The following is a 22198-nucleotide window of genomic DNA, read 5'->3' on the forward strand; positions in this document are numbered from 1 at the left end:
GATCAGATATAAATAATGAGGATTCTATGATCCTTGGCGAAATTCTTAAGTAGGTCAAAAGATCTAATGAAGCATTGGAAACGTTAACCTCTCAAATGGGTTCGGTGAAAACTGATATTTCTCTTATCTGAGATGATTTGAATAAAATGCGATCCAGAATTCAGGAGGTGGAATCTATAGTAACCACACTGCAAAAAGAATTTGCCAATATGAAATCTGATGTTCTGCTACTAAAAGAAGATAGAGGGTCCTTACAGGCCAAACTCACTGACTTAGAGGACAGAGCTAGATACTGTAATATTAGGATTTTGTGAATCCCGGTGGGAGCGGAACAAAGTGATCCTGTGTCTTTTTTACAGACCTAGCTATTGGAGAGTCTGGGAAAAGATAATTTTTCACCTCTGATTCCCTCCGATTATGGTGGCCAAAATTGTCTGTTCAAAGACAGAGACAGGATCCTGAAAAAATCTATAATCTATAATGGCTCCCGGGTATCTATTTTTCCAGGCTTTTCCAAGGCCACACAGGAAAAAAGAAGTTACAGTGCAGTTAAAAAGCAGCTGATTCACAAGAATGTTAAATATTCTTTTAATTTTCCTGCTAAACTTTGCGTAGTTTATGAGGATAAGGTTCATATTTTTTATTCCTCAGCTGAGGTTGCAGAATGGTTGGATATGAAGGGAATTTAGTGTTCAATGTTTGTTGGGCTACCGGATGTAGGGGGGGTATGCCTAAGGTTAGAGTTCCCAGGTTAAATCCAGGGGACAATAGGATGGGGTAGGATGGACAGGACGAGGGAGGTGGGAATGAAGCAGTTGTGGGAGGTTAACGTTGGAGGTGAGCTGGAGTTGTGTCCCCCCCCTTTTTTCTGACCCAAAATGTTGGTTAAAATCTTAGTGTGGAATATACGGGGAATGGGGGATAGAGTAAAAAGATGTGCCATTTTTAGTTTGATCCACCGACACCTTCCAGGAATAGCTGGTTTGACTGAGACTCATTTAACTAAAGACACAGTTTCCTGAACCAGCAAAGGCTGGGTGGGTCAAAGTTATCACTCAGTATACTGAAACTATTCCAGGGGTGTTTCGGTTTTGATTCACAATAAGATTGATTATAAGAATATCCCCGTCTTGTGTGACAGAGAAGGGAGATTCTTTTTTTGTGTGGTCAATTAAATTGCACAAAATACATATTAGCATTTGTTTATATCCCACCCCCATACCCCCCATACATTTTGGGTCAGTTATTATTGTTTAAGGACCAGAAGGACGAATGTGCAACAAAAATAATTGGAGATTTTAATTGTGTGATGAATTTAGAGCTGGATAAGGCCGGGGTGGTTTTAGGGAATAATCATTTAAAAAGTTATGCATCACCGTTGGCAAAGTTTTGTAAAGAGGCGGTCTTCGTGGATATATGGAGAAGAAGGAATGCAGATACCAAATCCTTTTCCTGTTATAGTAGCTCAGGGAGTTCGATGTCACGAATAGATCTAACATTGGTGAATAGCCACTATATTGGTAGTGTTGGAAAAGTTGCTTATGAGCCTAGGGTTATATCTGATCATGCTTCTTTGGTAGTTGATAGGGTTGAGCGAACCCGAGCTGTAAAGTTCGGGTTCGTACCGAACTTTAGGATTTTTGGACCCCAGACCTGAACCCAAACTTTTTATTAAAAGAGTTAATGGCGCTTTTTGAAAGGCTGCTACTAATGGCATGGCTGTGATTGGCCAGTGCAGCATGTGACCCAGCCTCTATATAAGCTGGAGTCACATAGAGCTGCACATGACTCTGCTCTGATTAGTGTAGGGATAGGATGCTGCTGCTGCTGTGAGGGAGAGAATAGGAAATAATCTTTTATCAGAAGTGGTTGTTTACCTCAGCGATCTACAGCGATTTTGTTTTGTGGGTGCAGTGCACAATATTTTTACCCTGCCCTGAGCCCAGTGACACTGAAAAATAACTTTTATCCGTCTGTTAGTCAGGTAGGTGTCAGCGGCCATTTTTATGCAAGTTCACTGCACCAGCACAGCATATGTCCTTTTGTGACAGTCAAATACAAGCTTGAAATACTGCAATTATATTCTGGGTTTAAGAAAACACCCATTTTTGGCAATACCCTACATTTGGGGCCTTTGCTGCATTTGTCAGTGTGAAATACAAGCTTGAAATACTGCAATATTCTGGGTTTAAAGAAACACCCATTTTTGGCAATACCCTACATATGGGGCCTTTGCTGCATCTGTCAATGTGAAATACAAGCTTGAAATACTGCAATAATATTCTGTTATTAAAAAAAACACCCATTTTGGGCAAAATACATAATTTACGGCCTTTGCTGTATCTGTCAGTGTGAAATACAAGCTTTAAATACTGCAATAATATTCTATTATTAAAAAAACACCCATTTTGGGCAAAATACTATATTTGCAGCCTTTGCTGCATCTGTCAGTGTGAAATATAAGCTTGAAATACTGCAATAATATTCTGGGTTTAAAAAACAAAACAATTTTTGGCAATACCTACATATGGGGCCTTTGCTGCATCTGTCAATGTGAAATGCAAGCTGGAAATACTGCAATAATATTCTGTTGTTAAAAAAAACACAGATTTTTGGCAAAATACATAATTTGCGGCCTTTGCTGCATTTGTCAATGTGAAATACTAGCGTTAGATACTGCTGTTATATTCTGTTATTAAAAAAAACACCCATTTAGGCCCAAGATCCTAAATTTGCGGAGAATGAGGAGAGCATCAAGTAAGGGACGTGGCCCCGGTTGTGGTGCTGCTGGTGGAGCTCCTGTTGCAGGGAGAGGACGTGGTCGATCTGTGCCAGCTACACGCACAAGTGAAACACCTTCCTCAGGTGCGAGTAGGCGACAGAACCTTCAGCGTTATTTGGTCAGGCCTAATGCGTCTCTACGAATGGTGAGGCCAGAACAAGTTCAGGCGATAGTAGATTGGGTTGCTGACAGTGCATCCAGTTCCTTCACATTGTCTCCCACCCAGTCTCTTGCTGAAAGATCAGAGTTGGCACCTGCAGCCGATGTCCATAAGTCTTTCACCTTGCCTTCTTGCAAATCAGCCAAGCAGTCTGAGACCCAAGTCATGCAGCAGTCTCTTCTGCTTTTTGATGACTCTGCTAGCAGGGTTTCCCAGGGCCATCCACATAGCCCTGTCCCAGAAGTGGAAGGGATTGAGTGCACCGATGCCCAACCATTTTATGTTTCAAGATGAGTACCGTATTTTCGCCCCATAAGACGCACTCCCCCCCCCCCCCAAAAGTGGGGGGAAAGTGCCCCTGCGTTTTATGGGGCGAATGCTGGCAATTTACATCGCAGTCTGCGATGCTGCAGCATCGCAGACTGCGATGTATTAGTGAGGAGGGGCTGTAATAGGCGGGGAGAGCGGCGGGGGCGTGCAGGCACTGTACCTTGGCCCCGCAGCTCAGCATGTACTGTATTATACGTAGTGTTAATCATCAGATCTAAACTGAATAATGATGCGCTCCCCCTGCTCCCCATGTGCTTACCGGTACACATGTCACGCTCCTGTAGTAAGCACTAGCAGCTAGCAGGCAGGCCGGGTGGCCGTAACTCACGGAGGTCACGTGCCTGCTCCGCCTACTTTATGAATGAACGTGACCTCAGTGAGTTACAGGTCTGTGGATGGCATTATGATGGGGGGATCTGAGGATGTGACTGTTATGGGGGGATCTGTGGATGACACATATAGCAGTGTCATCCACAGATCCACCACCCCATAACAGTGCCATCCACAGATCCCCCCCATCATAATGCCATCCACAGATCCTCCCATCATAATGCCATCCACAGATCCCCCCCACCATAAAAATGCCATCCACAGATCCCCCCACCATCATAATGCCATCCACAGACCCCCCCATCATAATGTCATCCACAGCTCCCCTCATTACAGTGCCATTCACAAATCCCCCACCCCATAACAGTGCATCATCCACAGATTCCCCATAATAGTGTCATGCACAGACCGCCATGAATTCAAACCCACCAAAAGCACACCTTTTGGTTAAAAATAATTTTTTTCTTATTTTCCTCCTCAAAAACTTAGGTGCGTCTTATGGGCCAGTGCGTCTTATAGGGCGAAAAATACGGTACATGGGAGGATCACCGCAGCACGTCTCGGATGATGACGAAACACAGGTGCCCACTGCTGTGGCTTTCTGCAGTGTGCAGACTGACAAGGAGGGTAGGGGTGAAGACTGGGTGTAAGATGATGTGGAGGACGATGAGGTCCTCGACCCCACATGGAATCAAGGTCATGCGAGTAACCTGTCTAGTTCGGAGGAAGAGGCGGTGGTCGCACAGAAGCACCAGCACAGCAAAAGAGGGAGCAGGGTGCAAAAGCGTCTGTTACATTCTTGGGTGACATTTTACCATTTTTGCCATGAATAAACCCCTGCTCTGCATAGATGACAGGGACATAAATTTAAAAAAATCTTCAGTTACATTTTCAGGTGACATTTTACCAATTTTGCCGTATACAAACCCCTGCTCTGCATAGGTGACAGGGACCTAATATTTGTAAAATCGTCTGTTACATTGGTGGGTGACATTAACCCATTTTTGGTGATGAAAAATCTGATGTGTATACAGAGATAGCTGTCAGTCACTAATATCTGTACACGGGGAGGTGTTATCAGTGATTGATAGCATTCTCTGTGTAAGTGTGTATACAGATATAGCTGTCAGTCACTGATAGTTTGTATGGGATGGTCTTATTGGTGATTAATAGCATTCTGTGTGTAAGTGTGTACACTGAGTTAAGTAAGTTCTTACATAAAAAAAAAACATTTCACTGTTATACCAAAAGCAATATGGCAATAATGCCATTATTATATTTTATTTTGGGAGTAGCATTTTGTGCACTTTTGCCCCGCCTTTCCCACAGGGGACCTTGATTAGGTGGAACATATAGGTGTGCGTGCTCCTCCTTTCATCGGTTGCTTGGTGCACACAGAGTTAACTAGGAGCAGCACTATATGTGCATGGTCTGCTCTCCTGAATGTAGAAGTCCAATGGCATAGAGGTTTAGAGTAGGTTCTGCCTGACTGAGACCACCTTAGTGCTGGTAGATGGGCACAGATGTGTTTTGATCAAAATATATTGGCGGAGAGTCTCAGATTTTATCATATCAGAAGGAGGGCTTAGTCCATATATATCATTTGCATCTATTGTTTTTGTGCATTATTTTCTTTGATTTTTCTAGTGTATTTTTTACACCCAATTTTTGGGAGTCCTGGAAGTGTATCAGACATTTTTGGTATAAACACTTGAGAAGTCAAAAAACGTTCAGTTGGTCATACCTCTTTAAGTTTATTTTTGGTCTTTGAGATTGGTTCAGTCTGACACTGACCAGAAAAGATTGTACATCACTATCTGAGATGGTCAAACCCTTTTTGGATTACAGCAGCTGATAGAAAACTAGGTGGTGAGGAATCGGTGTAAGTGACTTGGAAAAGATTTGAAAGGGTAAACTGTCATAATTCGTCACCCTAATGGGGGTCCATATTATCTTTACTGTGTGGCTCCTCTTTTCTGTGTAGGTCAGTGTTGGTTCATCTTTACAGAGTTCACATCCACACATTTAGATGCTTCCATATAATGCAATTGCATCCAAAGATTGCGATTCCAAACCGTGGTGTGCCAAAATAAAAGTAATCAGTGAAAGTAATATACATGAGTTAGTTTAAAGGGAATCTGTCAGCAGTTCTGACCATGCTAAACTGCTGACAGCACTAGGTGGTGGCTGGGGAGAACATTTACTATTAAGCAGCTGAACAAGAAAAGAAGTGCACATATCCGGTTGGGACCCGGGTGGAAGAGCCCGTAGCCTATATTCACACGATTGGAGAAGTGAGGGACAGGTACTTATTAAATGATTTTCCTTCCACAGGGCTGAAGATAGAATGGATTTTTGGAGAACAAACCTCTTTAATGATTGAAGATTTTCTATACTTTGATACAGTTTCTATACAGTTTCTTATTTATTTTATCAGGAAATGTGTATTATAACACTGCAGAAAAATAAAAGCATAACTATAATAAAAGTTATGAATTGGACTACAATGCTTAATAGCGCATTGGGAAAAAAAACTAAGGAAGCAAATTACAGACATTACTATAACTGCAGTAGATGTTTTCCTGTGTCAATTCCTACTGTGCTTTCTTAACAGAGAAATTGATGGAAAATATATTTTAAGCCTCTCTGACAATTTCACTCCTCTGCCATGTGATTTAATCATTGTTCCTGCAGAATGATTTGTGAATTTCTTCTAAGTTCCATGACAGCACTTATCTGCAATGTTGCTACATTGTATTGTATTGTATATACTTACATAATGAGTAGTAGGTGCTGAAGAAAATGATTTAGCTTTTTCATCTTGACGTTAATGTCTGCAGGATTGGATTTTTCTTTTAGAGGTATCAGTATGTAATCAGCTTTAATTGGGAAGCTCAGATTATTGAGGCGTTGCGGCCAGTTGGTTAGTAGAACATTTTAAGAGCGATGAAACTGTACTTGTATGAAACTAAATAACTAAGCTCTGAATATAAAATATTATTTAATAAGATTACAAGGAAAATGGGTGCCTACTATGATACCAGGAGTCTTTGCGGTGCTGTTTTTTTGTAAAATGTAGTGATATATGAGCAACTGACCTGATGGCTTATCCTCCAGGGTTTGATGATTTGCAATATTAGAACATCTATTTTTTTTACAACTTTGTAAACTTTTGTTCTCACACTAAAAACAAGCAAAATAAGCAGATAAAAAGAAGTGAACTAAAAGTTTCTAGCCATTAAAGGGGTTGTCTAGAAAGTTGATGCTGACAGTCTATCCTTAGGATAGGTCATCAGTATTAGATCGGTGAGGGTCTGACTCCCAGCACCCTCACCGATCAGACGTTTGAATGGACTGATGCACTCTGTTGAATGCAATGGCCTCCTCAAATCTGACCAGGCACATCCCCATGCATTGTATAGTGGCTATTCACATGAATTGGACCGAGCTGCTCCTAGGCCATGTGATCGATGAACGTGACATCACTGACCTTCAAACAACTGATTGTGAGAGTGACAAGAGTTAGACCCTCATCGATCAGATACTGATAACCAATCAAGAGGATAGGCTGTCAATATCAGAATGCAGGACAACAATTGTAAAATGCCTTACTCAAGAGCTCATCGTAATCTGGTACCATGATCTAGGTGAGGGGTATTACTTATCTGTATACACATCTCATCCATGGATGAAGAATTTATATGGGCATGAGACGCTCATCAATGTTTGGCAGACTACAGAATTTGAGAACTCTAATGACTTTCTGACCAGTGATAAGTGGCCATCCTCTCCTCAGACTCAAAATTTAGTTTTCATTGTTGAGTACAGTAAAAGAGATCATGTAGGTATGACTCTTTGGGGAAAATCTGGCATTTTTTGGCTAATTTGTTATTTGGACAGTTGTAGATTACAGTTTCACTTGCAGACACTTTCCTCTCCTTCTTGTGTAGTATTTTTGGTATGACATTTTTCTTAAAGTATAAGGAGCTGGCTGGCAATAAATGAGGAACAAGATGCTGCTGAAATGGGATGAATATATCACCTTTCCCTGATAAGATATACAGTATTACAAAGTTTCATATGGTTACATTTACTACTAATAGATGCACAGTGTAGGAATGTGGTGCCTAGGGCAGTGCAATTAATTCTGGACTGGGGTGCCTGGGGCATTGATTTTGGAGACCCCTGCAGAGCTACATGAAAATACTACCCGACCCCTACTCACAAATCACTAAAACATCCAAAACACATTTATTTTAAGTAGTAGCCTGCTAACTAGCCTGTGCCTCAGTCTGTTCTGTCCTAATGCCCCTGTCAATATCCTGCTGACAGTTTCTTAGCTATGTGAGCCAGCAACACATATTCACAGTGTCAGACTCTGCAAGGTGATTGATTATTGGGGCATATGCAATGATGTCGAGATGGCAGGTCAGTGAGGAAAGAGGATACTGGCTGGTCTGTTCTGGTCTGTATTGCCGCTACACAGTGAATGGAGCCTTCCCCCTCCGGTTTCACCCACTGTGTAGTTTTTGCCACTGGCAGCTGCCTAAAATTATGTCACCGCCAGTTCTGTGAGAAGCTCTGGCAGACGTTCTTCTCTACCTCTTGTATAATGTTCTTTGTTTTGGTTTCACTTTCTCATCTCCTTTCCTTCTGCCAGGTGTCACTTATTTAGACATAATCGTCTTCCTTTATATTCCCTCCCATACTGCCTCACTTTGCGGTTTATACTACTTCCTAGATGAAGTGTTCACTGCTGGAGGCTGCGTCTGCTGTTTGCTCAGATATGTCTTTTACTTTATTGTGTTTGCTTGCTGGCTTTATTCTAGGTGACCCTGACTCCCTCCGTATTAAGTGCATAGAGCCGGTGGTCGTGTACCCTCACTATTATAGGGTTTTCAGGTGTCACACAGGGTTAGGTACGTGGGCATGCAATCGTCTACCATCGAGACCCTTGTATGTGCATAGCAGTCAGGGAGAGCTCTTAGGGTTTTATAGGGCTCACCTATAAGCTCCTTAGTTTGGGATCAAGCCAGTTGCTCTTTTATTTATTAGTTCCAGCTATCTGCAAATCTCATCCATGATAAATAACTGGTGTTTGTGTTGGGTATAGGACCCCCACTGAACTATTCTAAGGATAGATCATCATCAAAGTGCCAGAAAACCCATTTAAATAATCTACCCTTTTTTTTTTTTACAGACGCATAGGTTGGTTGGGATTAGAGATGAGCAAATCCATTCACACATTTGGAGATTCATTCCGAATCTCCATTTTTTATGCACCAAATCAAACCCAAATCTTTTCTGGTTTAATTTGAATGAATTTTGTAAAACGGAGCTCAGCGCATAAGCAATCAACAGTGTTCTGTCACCACCAGGCGGGAGGTAATTGCAGTCAGTTGCAGCCAAGCAATAAGCGCAGGTTGCGGCGGCAACAATAAAAGTAGATATAGTTACACCTGATGCTGTAGCAGACCGAGAGGACGGGTGAGAGAAAATGAAAAAAAATTGCAAAAAATTAACAAAATGAGATTAAAATCTGTGCTTTAGAAGACTAGAGGGGGTTATATACCAATTTCCAGGGCAATTGGAGCAACTTTGGTTCAGAACGAATAGATTCAGACCCGAATCAAACTTTTTGAAAAATTTGTAGAATACGAAACGAAACGAATCTTGGAAGATTCGCTCATCTCTAGTTGGGATGCTGTATGCTGTCTATATGTGTGTAGTGCAGTCAGTGTACTGGGTCATTTGCCACTTTTTCAGGGGGTGGGGGACTTAAGGGTACACCCTGGCTCCGAGACCTAGCAGGGGAATTAGGCACAATTATGCTATAGAGCCATACAATTGATCTGTTTAGCTTTGTAGCCAAATTTTCATGTAGAAAAATTCACATGTAATATAGAGTAAGAAGCATGTTATACAAAAATGGTCAAGTAATGTACTTATCTTTGTATTGAAAGCTGTGTAATGGAAGGAATTGTTTACCTGCTTAGTGTAAAAAACATAAAATTAACGCAGCAGCAGGGAACCTAAATGTTTCCTATGGGATGCCAATATAAAGCAATGTATCTTAGGTTCTCTTTTATATAACAGAGATAATACAATCATTGATGTTGTTAAAATTGCAATTATAGTAGGTGAGTTGTCAATGTAAAGTTGTAAAACAAATGTATGTGGCATATTGAATATAGTGGAATGAGACAGGACAGCTAAATTACAGTATACTGCCGTTCCTCAAATATGTTCGGTTTGTCATTATGTGCGACAACTGACTTGACTAGAAAATAGGAAATTACAGGAAAATTACAAATTACACCAGTGAGAACTGAGATTTCTGGAGGGATCGAAGTTATGAAAATGGTTTTATTCTTTGATCATTTTCTTGACAAACACCTATTTTTTATGTCTCTGTATTGCAAACTGTCAGTGTTAATTAAAGGGGTTTCCCATCTGCAAGATTTATGGCATAAATCAGTTCTTTTTGTAACTTACTATAATTCCTAAAGACCTGAGTGAGAAGAACCTAGACTGGATGTGACTGTCTAGTGGAACAGGGTTCCTAAAGGTGGAACTCCCACCTATCCGACATACCCTGTGAATATGAGAGGGAAATACTTCTTTAATAGGACACAAAAAAATATTTAATCTGCCAACCCCTCCCTCTCCTTGATTGACAAGGTCGGGTTCCTGCATAGTCATCTCACCTGGTCCTGTCAATCAAGAAGAAGAGGAGGGAGGAGCTGGCAGAGGAAGCAGGAGTAGTTAGGCCCCACCATTGGTGCACCTAACTGCTCATTTGCGTATGGATTAGAAGTACTTTTTTTTGCCAGAATGAAACAATGGATCGCTAAGTAAAAGGTATCATTAAATTTAGCTGGGCTACAAAGGAGATGACCTATCCTATCAGACTTGTAGGGGTTCGACTCTGGGCCCCCAAACTGATCAGCTGAATGACTTGAATGGGACTCACAGTAGCTTTCAGTACTTTGCCTGTCATTTCATGGCATGCTGCTGCTCCTTCAATCAGCTGATTAGTGGGGGTGCAGGGAGTCGGACCCCCACTGATATGATATTAATGACCTATCCTAAGGAAAGGCCATCAGTTTTTAAAGGGGTTGTGCCACCAATATAAACGTATCCCATCCAACACAGATCACTGTTATATCACTTTCCCCAAATGCCACCATTTATTAAAACTGCCTACCATTGCACCCTGTGGTAAATCAGTTTTGATATTGAGTTGCTGTAGGTTACATCCTGCATTGAAGCCTTGGAATGAAGGATGTAGGAAGTGTCATTGATAAGAACAAGGGGCGTGGCTAGTGTCACATGATATGGTCAGGAAATACCTCACTGCCCTAAGGCATGATGGGACAGCAGTCATATGACAAACCAGGAAGTAGGATTCAAGCATGGGGGATACGAAAAAATTGCAAACGAGCTATATAAAACAAATCCAACCCCTTTAAGTTGTGGAAACCCCTTTAACTTTTTTGTGCAGATTATATTTACATATGAACTGTAATAATTATGATTAAAGGTAATATAGCTTTTAGATATAAATGTAATATGTAATGGGTGCCTTATGCTGACATGTTTCTTCATTTTTTCAGTTGTGCTTCTCGATACAACAACAGCCATTGGAGAATTAGGATGGAAGACATATCCATTAAATGGGGTAAGGATTCTGTTTTTATCATATTTATTCATTATAAATGTTCCTGGATTTGTCCTACCCAATACACAGGTATGCTCTTTTTCTACTAATTCGTATTATAGGTTGTCCGCATGGCTATATATATAAGCTGCATATCTATTGCCGTGCACAGGAGTGGTTCCTATCCTGGGAGATCATAAAGAGTATTCCCAAAGTAGACATGAGTTGTTGGCATTGTATGTTGAATCTGTTCACCATGTTAGAAAAATAGAAGAAAATGCAGGGAAAAGCATGCAGTATGTCTATCCGGAAAAAAAAGGCAAATATGTTCATATGAAAGGTCCGTCAAAAATGTGTTGATGGTGGTGGGCCTGCTTCTGTGACTTGAGCGTGGATTGTCCCTCAATGGGGATTGGACAAAAGAATCAAAAAGTACATAAATGGGACAACATATTGTATATGAATCAGGAGGGACCTGTTTCCGGTCTTCAGCGGGGCACCTTGTCTGTTACATTCATATGTCCGTAGGCAAGGATGTTATCTAAAGCAGAGTCGAACTGGTAGATATCAACCTAATGTTTGTGGCCAGCATGGGCTAGGTTCACATCTGCACCTCGATATCCATATTTTGTTTCCTCATACGAAAAGAAAAATGAAAATAACAGCCACTCCAGATCCTTCAAATCATTACAACAATGGCCCTCAACAGACCCCATAGACTAAAATGGATGCTGTTGAGTTTCCAGAAATGTGTCAGTCGTTTTACCAGACAAGAAACTGTAGCATGCAAGCTATTTTTTCCATCAAATTTGATGGCATCTGCATTGAAAGCTCATGACAGAACTTGCAAAAAGGATATGAACCCAGCTTTGGTCCTCATGCATATAGCCTTGTCTGTATTATGGTCTGCAAAAAAACGGATTCGCCAAATACGGATAGCTTCTGTGTGACTTTCCTATTTTCAAACTTCCATTAATAGAAGGTGATGTTCTTGAAGAATCAAGGCCTTCTCTATAATTTGCAGAACAGCCCCAAAGATCCACTCCACTTCTAGGAAGAGTACGTAGCAACAGTCTTAATTTTCTCTGTTTTTAGACTGATGTACACTGATGTCTTTAGCAATGCTTTTGTAGATTTTTCCAGGTTCATATGTCTCTATAACACATCTCCCAGGTCTTCTGAAAGTTGTCTGCATCGAGTCATGATTAACAGTGGCCAGTCTTTTTTTCAGAAGAACACATTTGCCAGTAACCAGGCTTTGTGTGCCTTCACTTTAAGGGCTTTTCTGAGTGTTTTATACTGATGACCTATGTTCAGGATTGGTCATCAGTATGTGATCGGTTGGGGGCTGAATTCTGACACCCTCACCAACCAGCTGTTTGAGGAGGCCACAGCACCTGTGAAACCCACCCTTCCAATCTATTCTCCTTAATTTAAACACCTTTTGCAAATTAGCATTAACACCTCCAAGATCACATACGTTTCTTCCTGCACTGGGGATATTTTATTCATTCTGCTCAATAAAAGAAATGAATGGCACAACTGTTTGTATGCTATTAGTTTAGATTGTGTTTTTCTGTAATTATGACCAAACTGTTCTAAAATGTGCACTTACTATAGTCACTTCTACGAAAATCATATCATCTATAACTTGGGGTTGGGGGGTGTTACAAATAGTGAAGCCCTGATCTTCTGTTATAGAGGATTCAACAAAAAGTAATTTCCCTTTTTTTATTAAATTACCACTCACCGATGGCCATAATTATACTTAAATCTTAAGAATTTTTATTTTTTATCTTCTTGATCACAGTGGAGGCATATTTTAAGGATCCAGGGCACGAATGCACAATCAGCAACAGCTACTGCACATCATTTATAATGCTAGTTTGTTTTATTTATTATAGTCAGTCATATTGCACTGACATGTTGCTTTAGGCTGGGTTCACATCACAATTTTCCCTTCCATTTAACGTATATATAAAAAAAAAAAAAGGTAAATGTTAAACGGATGCTTCAGACTGATACCATACAGTGGCATCCGTTCACCATAGAGTTCTATTGTAAAGAAGAAAAAAAAAAGTATACTTTTTTTTTTTACTGGACTGCAGGATACAAGAATGTGGTGTGCTGTGTTTTTGTATCCTTTTTTTTTTTTGTAACATATATGTCAAACGGAGGCATTAAACGTGATGTGAACCCATCCTTACAGACATTATCATCATGCACTGTCCCCAATCGGGCTCACAATGTAGGTTCTCTATCTGCATGTCTTTGGAGTGTTAGAACAAACCGGAGTATGTACCTGGAGGAAGTCCACGCAAACACGGGGAGAACATGCAAACTCCTCATATAGAGAAGTGGGACTTTTCAGTGCCCATCAAATCCCAAGGCTCAGGTTCAACCCCCTTTGATTATGTTTGTGTCATGTTTACCCGAATAAAGTCTGGCCATTTCTATTATTGCATCTTAATGTTACATATGAAGGAAATATTTGGGCGATATTTTAGTGAAGTTGAAAATTAATAAACACATCTTGTGCTTTGCTCAGGCAACATCCTCTTCAGACCTCATACATTTCTCCCAAATTCTCCCGTTCTGTCTGCCTTTTCCGCTTGATGGAACTAACCAGATTGGGAAAAATGCAGCATTTTTTAGTGTTCTTTGCTAAGTAACTCTAGCATCTGGCTATTCAGACTAATGCCTTACAAACATATGGCCTACCCGCATCCATGTGTAGCACATATTTATAATTTTGCTACGTAATTAGGCCGCCCCGATAGAACAAATCCCAATTATTGCTCTTAAAAATCGATGTTGCATTGACACTTCATGTGTACTCGAGGCGGACAGAGTAACATTAGTGGACCTTGCTAATAAATAGTTAAAGGCATTATAACAAGGAGTTATTTATGACATAGGGAGCTTCAGTGATCAAAAGACTCCAGTGCAATTTAACATAACTTTCAACTCTCCCTAGATGACTGGACATCCTAATGAAATTATGTGGCAGCCAGGCAGCGTCGCTGGCAGTCTAATTCAAGCTCAAGTGAAAAGCCAATATTAAAATCATATTAAAATCAAACTAATTTTAAGCACTTCCCACTGCTTCCAAATAGTTTCTTCCCCTGGCAAGGTCATATATGACATCATATAAAGCTACAATTAGCAGAGAGGATTTTGTTTTTGAACCAGGCTGATTATTTGCAGTAATCTTTAATCAATTGTACTCGCGGTATCCTATATTATTAAAAAACACAATCAGTATACCCCCTAGAGTGCAATTGATTTGAGTACCATGCAGAAATTGGCCATTATATATCACATACTTCCTATAAACAGGCAAAGAAGTGGAGGATTGCTGAAGACTTCTAATTAAAGACAAGCTTTAAAGGACATCTTGACCCAAAATGTTACATTTACATATGGGAAGGCAAAACGCACTTCACAGAGACATGAGAAGCAGGCAAGACATCTTAGATTAAGTTATACTTTGAAGAGTTTCCAAAATGATTGCTTGAGTTAGAAATGAAAATATTCTGTTATGAAGACAATTGGTTTTACTGTAAGTCACCCAGAAAGCTGTGTGCATTGTGATAGTGACCAATGAGGTCAGGGGCAGTACTAGAGAATCCTCCGTTGGGCCCAAGCTCCGACAATAATGGACTTCTAATAAAACAGGGCCATTGAGGTCCTATATGCACAGATAGTGGGCGCTCAGAATAATTCCCTCTGGTGGTCCCAAGGGACTTCAGTCCGATGCTGATTCAGGTGTCGTCTGATTTGGATCCATATTTTTGAAAGGGCCACTCCATAAATAGAACTACTACTGCTGAGACTCAAGTAATTAGCTGTAATCTGTGTGGGCAGCTCACTGCAATGGTTCAGTTCCCCTGCAGCAGCATGACAGGACAAGTTAAAGGGGTTTCCCCTCCGAAAAAAAAAATCTTTTTTCAAAGCAGCACCTGGATCTGAGTAATTTTGTAATTGTATGAAATAAAAAAAATTGTATAGCAAATTACCGTATTTTTTCGCTTTATAAGACGCACTTTTTCCCCCCCAAAAGTAGGGGGGAAATGTCCCTGCGTCTTATAAAGCGCTCATTAGTACCGGTGAACTCACTGCTTCCTGTTCCTAGGCTGTCGACTGTGCTGTGGCTGCGCACAGCGTGAGGGTGCTCTGTGACCTCACGCTGTGCGCATCGGGTCACAGCACAGCCTCAGCAGGAAGAAGACAGAGTAAGGAGGAGCGGCATCCAGGAGCAGGAGAGGCAAGTGTTAATAAATGACATGGGGGCTCATAATGGGGGCTAATAAATGGCACTGGGGGGTCCTAATGGGGGCTAATAAATGGCACTGGGGGCTAATAATGGGGGCTAATAAATGGCACTGGGGGCTCATAATGGGGGCTAATAAATTGCTCTGCGTCTGATAAATGGCATGGGGGCTAATAATGGAGGCTCATAAATGGCACTGGGGCTTATAGATGGCATGGGGCCTCATAATGGGGACTGCTAAATGGCATGGGGGCTCATAATGGAGGCTCATAAATGGCACTGGGGCTCATAGATGGCATGCGGGCTCATAATGGAGGCTCATAAATGGCACTGGGGCTCATAAAGGCATGGGAGGATGATCTGAGGTCTTACTGGGGTTTTATTAACATTGGGGGTCTGATCTGAGGTCTGATCTGAGATCTAATGAAAAATATTTTTTTCTTATTGTCCTCCTCTAAAACCTAGGTGCATCTTATCATCGGGTGCATCTTATAAAGCGAAAAATACGGTATTCAATAAAATCTATCTGTACACCGCCACCTGCTGTTGGTTCTTTTCCTTGAGCTGCCTTCTTGGAATAAATCTAGCAGAGCAATTGGAGTCATGAATGCGGAGATTTATGGATCCATATGAGGTGCAGGGTTGGTTCTTGTTAGAAAGAGATTGTTCTGTACTATATGATGTCTGATTTTGCTGTTTTACATCAATCATGGGATAATCCCTTTAAGCATTATATTGTTTCCATTAAAAAAACATTTCCATGGTTTACAACAAAAAAAATAAAAACATTGGGTTGACTGTGTAATGCACAGGATGATTGAGTCTTTCAGAGGGAGAGATACTCTCTGCAGCAGGTTGTCAATGGCATTTCCAAATGGGGGACTTCCCTCTATTAAAGATCTTTCCCACAGTATAAAGTTATGCCCTGTCACAGGATAGGGATTAGTATCTGAGGCTCCGAACCCTAGGACATCCACCAGGGATCTCGTTCTCCCAAATTAATGAAGCTGTAAGTCTAGCACGTAGACTGCACCTCCATTTACTCTCTATGGGACTGTCGGAAATAGTGAGGCATTGTACAGTACTTCACTATCTCCAGCACTATCACAGAGAGTGAGTCGACCTTCTACTCCATCCATTCGACCTTCTGCTCCATCCAGGGGAATGGGACTTCTGTTTTCATGATCACTGGGACTTCCATCGGTCAGACCCCCACTGATCGGATACTTATCCCCTATCCTGTGCATAGGGTACGAGCATGTATTGTGGGAAAAATCCTTTCATTATGAATGACACAATATGGTGTTTGAAATAAGTTTTTATAAACCAGACAACCACTTTGAAGTCTGGAGGATATTAACAGTAACATTCCATTCATTGTACAAGTGATATTGTCCAAAAATTCCAAAGTCTGACTCTCTATCTGGTACAAAACTACAAAATAATATGAACGTTCACCAGTTTCACAGGACCAGGAACCTAAAAGTGAGGAAAGAGAACCAATTATGAGACTCCTCTGCTCACAAATATGTATTTCATGAGCACATTTTATTTTTTGGATTGTCTTCTCTACTCTTTCACGTAAATTTGATTTGCCTATGATTGTATGAACATAATAATAATCTGGCGCCTATTAGGTTTCATTAATTCCAAATTAAAGCAATAATTTAATATAGAGTGCATTATAAAAAGGTGCTGATTGTATCAAGTCAGATGCTAAAAGACGTATTCTGTCTCTACTTGTCCAGCTGGGATATGACTGGTGCCCCTTATGCGTGACCGTATTTTTTCTAGTTGCCATAATATCATCACATCAGGCATTCTTGGTACCTTCTTGGTTTAATGTATCCTTTCCTTCGTCATCTATTCCATCCCGTCATCTTCTGTTTGTCTATTATCGTTCATGTTTACTTCCATGTCTGGTTCTTATCTTCTAAATCTCACTTTCCAAAAGTTCCTTTCACGATTAAAGATCTTCAGCTAACAGAACCGTCACAACAAGCCAACGAGCTTCGTATTCATGATGTATCATCGTGGTGCATTATTTATTACTTGTGTTGTGAAGTGTGAATTTAAATGTCTTTATTATCAGTTGCAGTGTCCATAAAAATACTCGCACAGTGGAAGTGCATCGAGACCACATAAAATATGGTACATTTACAGCTAGGTATAAGATTCAAGCTGATGCAGTCAAGTGCAGTTTTTGCCTTGCCTGCCTATAGTTCAGGGTAGCAATGTATTGTCCATTGGTGCCCTTTACACTAACGCTAGCAGATGACCTCTGCCTTCCATTAGCACACGGGTATGATCTGTAGTATTCGTGTCTTGTGTGATCCAGCCATTTTAACCACAGTTGCATCCCTTTGGATTCAATCAAACCTATGAGTTTTATGGTGAGCGGTTCAACATCTCCATTCACTTTTATTAAAAGAGGTTGTGCCACCATTAAATGTAAAACATCATGAAAAATGTGTGACTTTTGTAATTTACTGCTCCAATTGTGAGATATTCTCTTTATTATAATGGAGCCCCCCTGTGGTTTAATCTGTATAGTAATGTGCATGTCCACCTACTGAGGTGGTTGCACATGCTCAGTTATATCCTTTAACTGCTGCTAGCCATATCTATTAGAAGCTGTGATAGTTACAGGAAGAGAGCTGCAGCAGAAACGACATACCCCCTGAACAAAAAAACATAAAATTGTGGTAGAATTTAATTATTTTTTCCAATTGCCCCACCCTGGAATTTTTTTCAGTCTCCCACTACATTTTATGCATTAGTAAATGGGGTGATTAGAAAGTACAACTTGTCCCTCAAAAAAAGCAAGCCCTCCTATGTTTATGTGAATGGAAAAATAAAAAAGTTATGGCGCTGGGAAGGCAGGGAGTGAAAAATAAAATAGCAAAAATGGAAAATCGCTGTGCCAGGAAGGGGTTAAAGGGATACATTGGTTGTAACAAGTTGTCTCCTATCCACAGCATTGGGGATAACTATAAGATTGCTGGGAACCGATCGTGAGAACGTAGACCCCGTATCCTTTGAGCTTAAGGTGGCGCCATGCAGCTCCATTCATCTCTATGGGAGTGCCAGAAATACGGTAGCTGCAGTTCCTGCACCGATCAAATAGTTGTCCTGTATCCAGTAGATAGGGCATAGCTTGTTACAACCGGAATACCACTTTAAGAGTTTTGGATTCTGATGATATTCCGCTATAATATATTACAGAGGAGTAATTATTGCTATTTGTTAACAGAAGCAGCATCTCTGCAGCGTGTCTGTCTGTCTAGCCTTTAATGCTCCATTAGTTATACAATATGTGTTACGTGAGGCTCCGTGAAAGCCGGCTGTGCACCCCGTGTGTGTACATAACAAAATAGATTGTTTTCGCAAAAATGCTTGCGGTTTTCCTTTATTACTGTTCTCCTCAGGACTTAAAATGTGCTGTCATAGTAAACTTTGCTGAATTATGACTCATAAGTTGTTCTTTTTTTCTAAGCTGTCATGCAGATGGTAATTAAGGGGAAAGATTTACATTTATAAACTGGCGCTGGAGATGACATAGGTATGTGAAGCCCTCATTAGCATTCTTTAGGCTCTTTTTTTTCTATAGCAGAAAGGGTTCGTTTTTTTTGGCAGCTGAAATTGATTAGCACTAATTGAAAAACTTATTGCAAATTGCTATGCTAATCAGGGTAAATCTAGTCCGAGCAGGTAGAGCAGATAAGAAGCTAAAATTATTTCTGGGTCTGTGCATTTGTTATTTTGGCTTCAGTAGACACTGGTATAGAAAATGCATCAAGGCCTCTGATTTCATCGATGAGCTTAGTGCTGTTGGGTGACTTAAAGTTCTACTTGTTCAGTTGTTACAAATAGGAAATGAGAATGCCATTGTACCACTGACCGATCGTGTGAGAGGTTATAAGGAGGACTAAAATGTTAAAGCAGACCATGGTTTCTAAAAACAGTTTACATGGTGGCTTTGCCTATTTGTAGAATCTTAACTGTGAAAGAAGAGATCTTTTTTGGGCTTCCCTAATGTCATCCTCAGCCATATTATTCCCTGGTTCAGCTGCACAGCTAGATGCATTTCTCTCAAAGTAAGGGGCATTACTCGTCTGAAGAATCTGTCAGTACTGTGTGCAGTGACCTCACCTCCCTTACTTTCCACTATGTTTGTTTTCTTCTTGGGCTATTTTCATCTGCAAAATGGACCAGAATAGGACATCTTCCATAATTGGTGGAATGGGAAACAAGGATCTTCAGAAAACAATGATGTTTGCATGGCCCAACAGAAATGGACCGGTCAATGTGCTATCTGCAAAAAATGTTCATTAAAGAGGCCATTTATATCCAAGTATTACACAGAACATACAGACGGATTTACTAATCCTAAAGATGTTGCAAGCTTAGACCGGCTGTCTAGACCTGTACCAGATTTATCGTAGGGACTCAGGCTCAATGATAAATGTGGTGCAGGGAGAGACAATTTTCTCTGACTCTATACTATTGCTCATGTACGTGAACGTGTGCATCTGTGATGCCGTGCACAAATGGCTGGCGCCCGTACATTGCGGACCTGCTGTTTGCTGGCTGCAATATGGGCCCCAGCTGTTTGTGCATGGCATCACGGATGCAGACCCGTTCACTTGGATGGGAGAGGAGGCACAGAACCCTAAGGAAGCACTCTGTAGTTTCTCTCCATGCCTCCGCATTGCAACAAAAATAGAACATGTTCTATTTTTTTGCAGAGTGGACTGATCACGGGCCCATTCAAGTTGAATGGGTCTGCATCCGTCTGCGGGAACCCTATAGATGTTGCCCATGCATTGGGTACTGCAAATTGCGGTCGCCAATGCACGGAACGGCCGGCACATGTTCGTGTGCATGAGCCCTTACTTTGAGGTGCAATTTTGGGGCAAATGCTGCATGTTAGTCCCCACCCTTTCTATGGAGCTCAACCCCCGTTCTACTAAGCCTGGCCCCCATGTCGGAAAAAAGTGTAGTAACCTTAGATGCGCCAAGTGTTCACCACTTTTGTAGACAGATATTTGGTGCAGACAACGCTAGGCCAGTATGTTTCTATTTTATTATTGCAAAATTGGATGTCAAGGGGCCTGGGGAGGGGGGGGGGTATTCGGTGTAGCCAAGAATGGGCATAACTTATGGAATTTTAACATGTACTGTGGTTATATTATTCTTTTAACTTCACTTACATTACCTAACCTTTGTAACTATGTGTTTGCCCAACTAAGCGTTCTTTCACACTGCCGTAACTGCCTGCCGGATCCGGAAATCCGTGTGCAAATGGATACCATTTGTTTCCAGATCCAGATGCGGATCTGTCTGACAAATGCATTGAAATACCGGATCCGTCTCTCCGGTGTCATCCGTAAAAACGGATCAGGTATTTTTTTTTCTCATTTATAAAGGTCTGCGCATGCGCAGACTGGGAAACCAGATCCGTTTTTCCAGAACACTTGGTACCGGATCTGGCATTAATACATTTCAATGGTAATTAATGCCAGATCCGACATTCCGCAAGTGTTCCGGAATTTTGGCCGGAGAAAATACCGCAGCATGCTGCGGTATTTTGTCTGGCCAAATACCGTAAAAGTGACTGAACTGAAGACATCCTGATGCGTACTGAACGGAATGCTCTCCATTCAGAATGCATTAGGACAAAACTGAAGCGTTTTTTTTCCTGTGTTGAGCCCCTAGGACGGAACTCAATACTGGAAAACTTTAACGCTAGTGTGAAAGTACCCTAAAGCTGCAAACGGCTAACAGCACAAAGGAGAAGGGTAAAAGTGGCATCTCCTCAATGCACTGTAACCCTTCTTAGAATTCATTCCTAGTAGATGGCAGCACAATAATAGATGTATCATCTTGCAAAAGGGGTTTTCTCTTCCTGCAATGAAAGCATATAAAGCAGCAGAGCCCTATTAACCGCGGTACTGTCACCTATCCGTGTGGAATGTTCTATTTCTGTCCCCCGTCTGGAAGCAGGATCAGCATTTCCTGTTATCATTCTGATTGCAATAAGACATTTTCATGCACTTGATTTTTAATGTAAGCATAATTTTGGAGATCGCTGTGTGATTAAATGTGCAAGGCCTCCAGCTGCTGTCTCTTTTTTTTTTTTTTTCTCGGAGTTGTCGGGAGGCAGTACGAGTGTCTGACATTAATATTTATACCAAAAATTCCCAATGTATGTCTCTTTTCTAGCAGTGTTTGCGAGAGGTTTATTGAGAGCGGCTCGGATAAGTCAGACTGCTCCGGTCCTGTGCTGCTGCTGCTGCTGCTTGCTTTTCGAATGAGAATGCATTGGCAGAAGTCTACTTAGCCTAAAGCTTATTAAATACACCATTATTATATCCATGACTACACAAGAATAGTTCTGTAGAGGTAATTCCATTATGTGAGTGAAATATTTTACTTTATGTATCCAACGGGGATAAACAAAGTGATTTATGTTATATTTCACCTCGGTCTCTTCTACTTTTTTTTATTTTTTTATTTAAATGAGCAGCGTGATAGCTTTTCTTCTCCCTGTTGTTTTCCACCACAAGTCGAGCCATTTTTCTTAAAGCTATAGACTGTGACACTAGGCAGCCACTCAGTCTTTCCTCTTCATTAGTACTGTTTTTGACAGGGTCATTTTAA

General features: G+C 41.0%; 1 protein-coding gene across 1 annotated transcript in view; it reads left to right on the top strand.

Annotated features, from left to right (window-relative positions):
* Positions 1 to 22198, top strand: part of EPHA6 (EPH receptor A6) — a 1083458-nt gene that overhangs the window by 71873 nt on the left and 989387 nt on the right. Inside the window, exon 2 of the mRNA XM_040423272.1 lies at positions 11219 to 11283. Within this exon, the coding sequence (XP_040279206.1) occupies positions 11219 to 11283 (65 nt within the window). The remainder of the gene's footprint in view (positions 1 to 11218; positions 11284 to 22198) is intronic.

The sequence above is a fragment of the Bufo bufo genome, chromosome 3, assembly GCF_905171765.1.
Source record: "Bufo bufo chromosome 3, aBufBuf1.1, whole genome shotgun sequence".
NCBI classification, from domain to species: domain Eukaryota; kingdom Metazoa; phylum Chordata; class Amphibia; order Anura; family Bufonidae; genus Bufo; species Bufo bufo.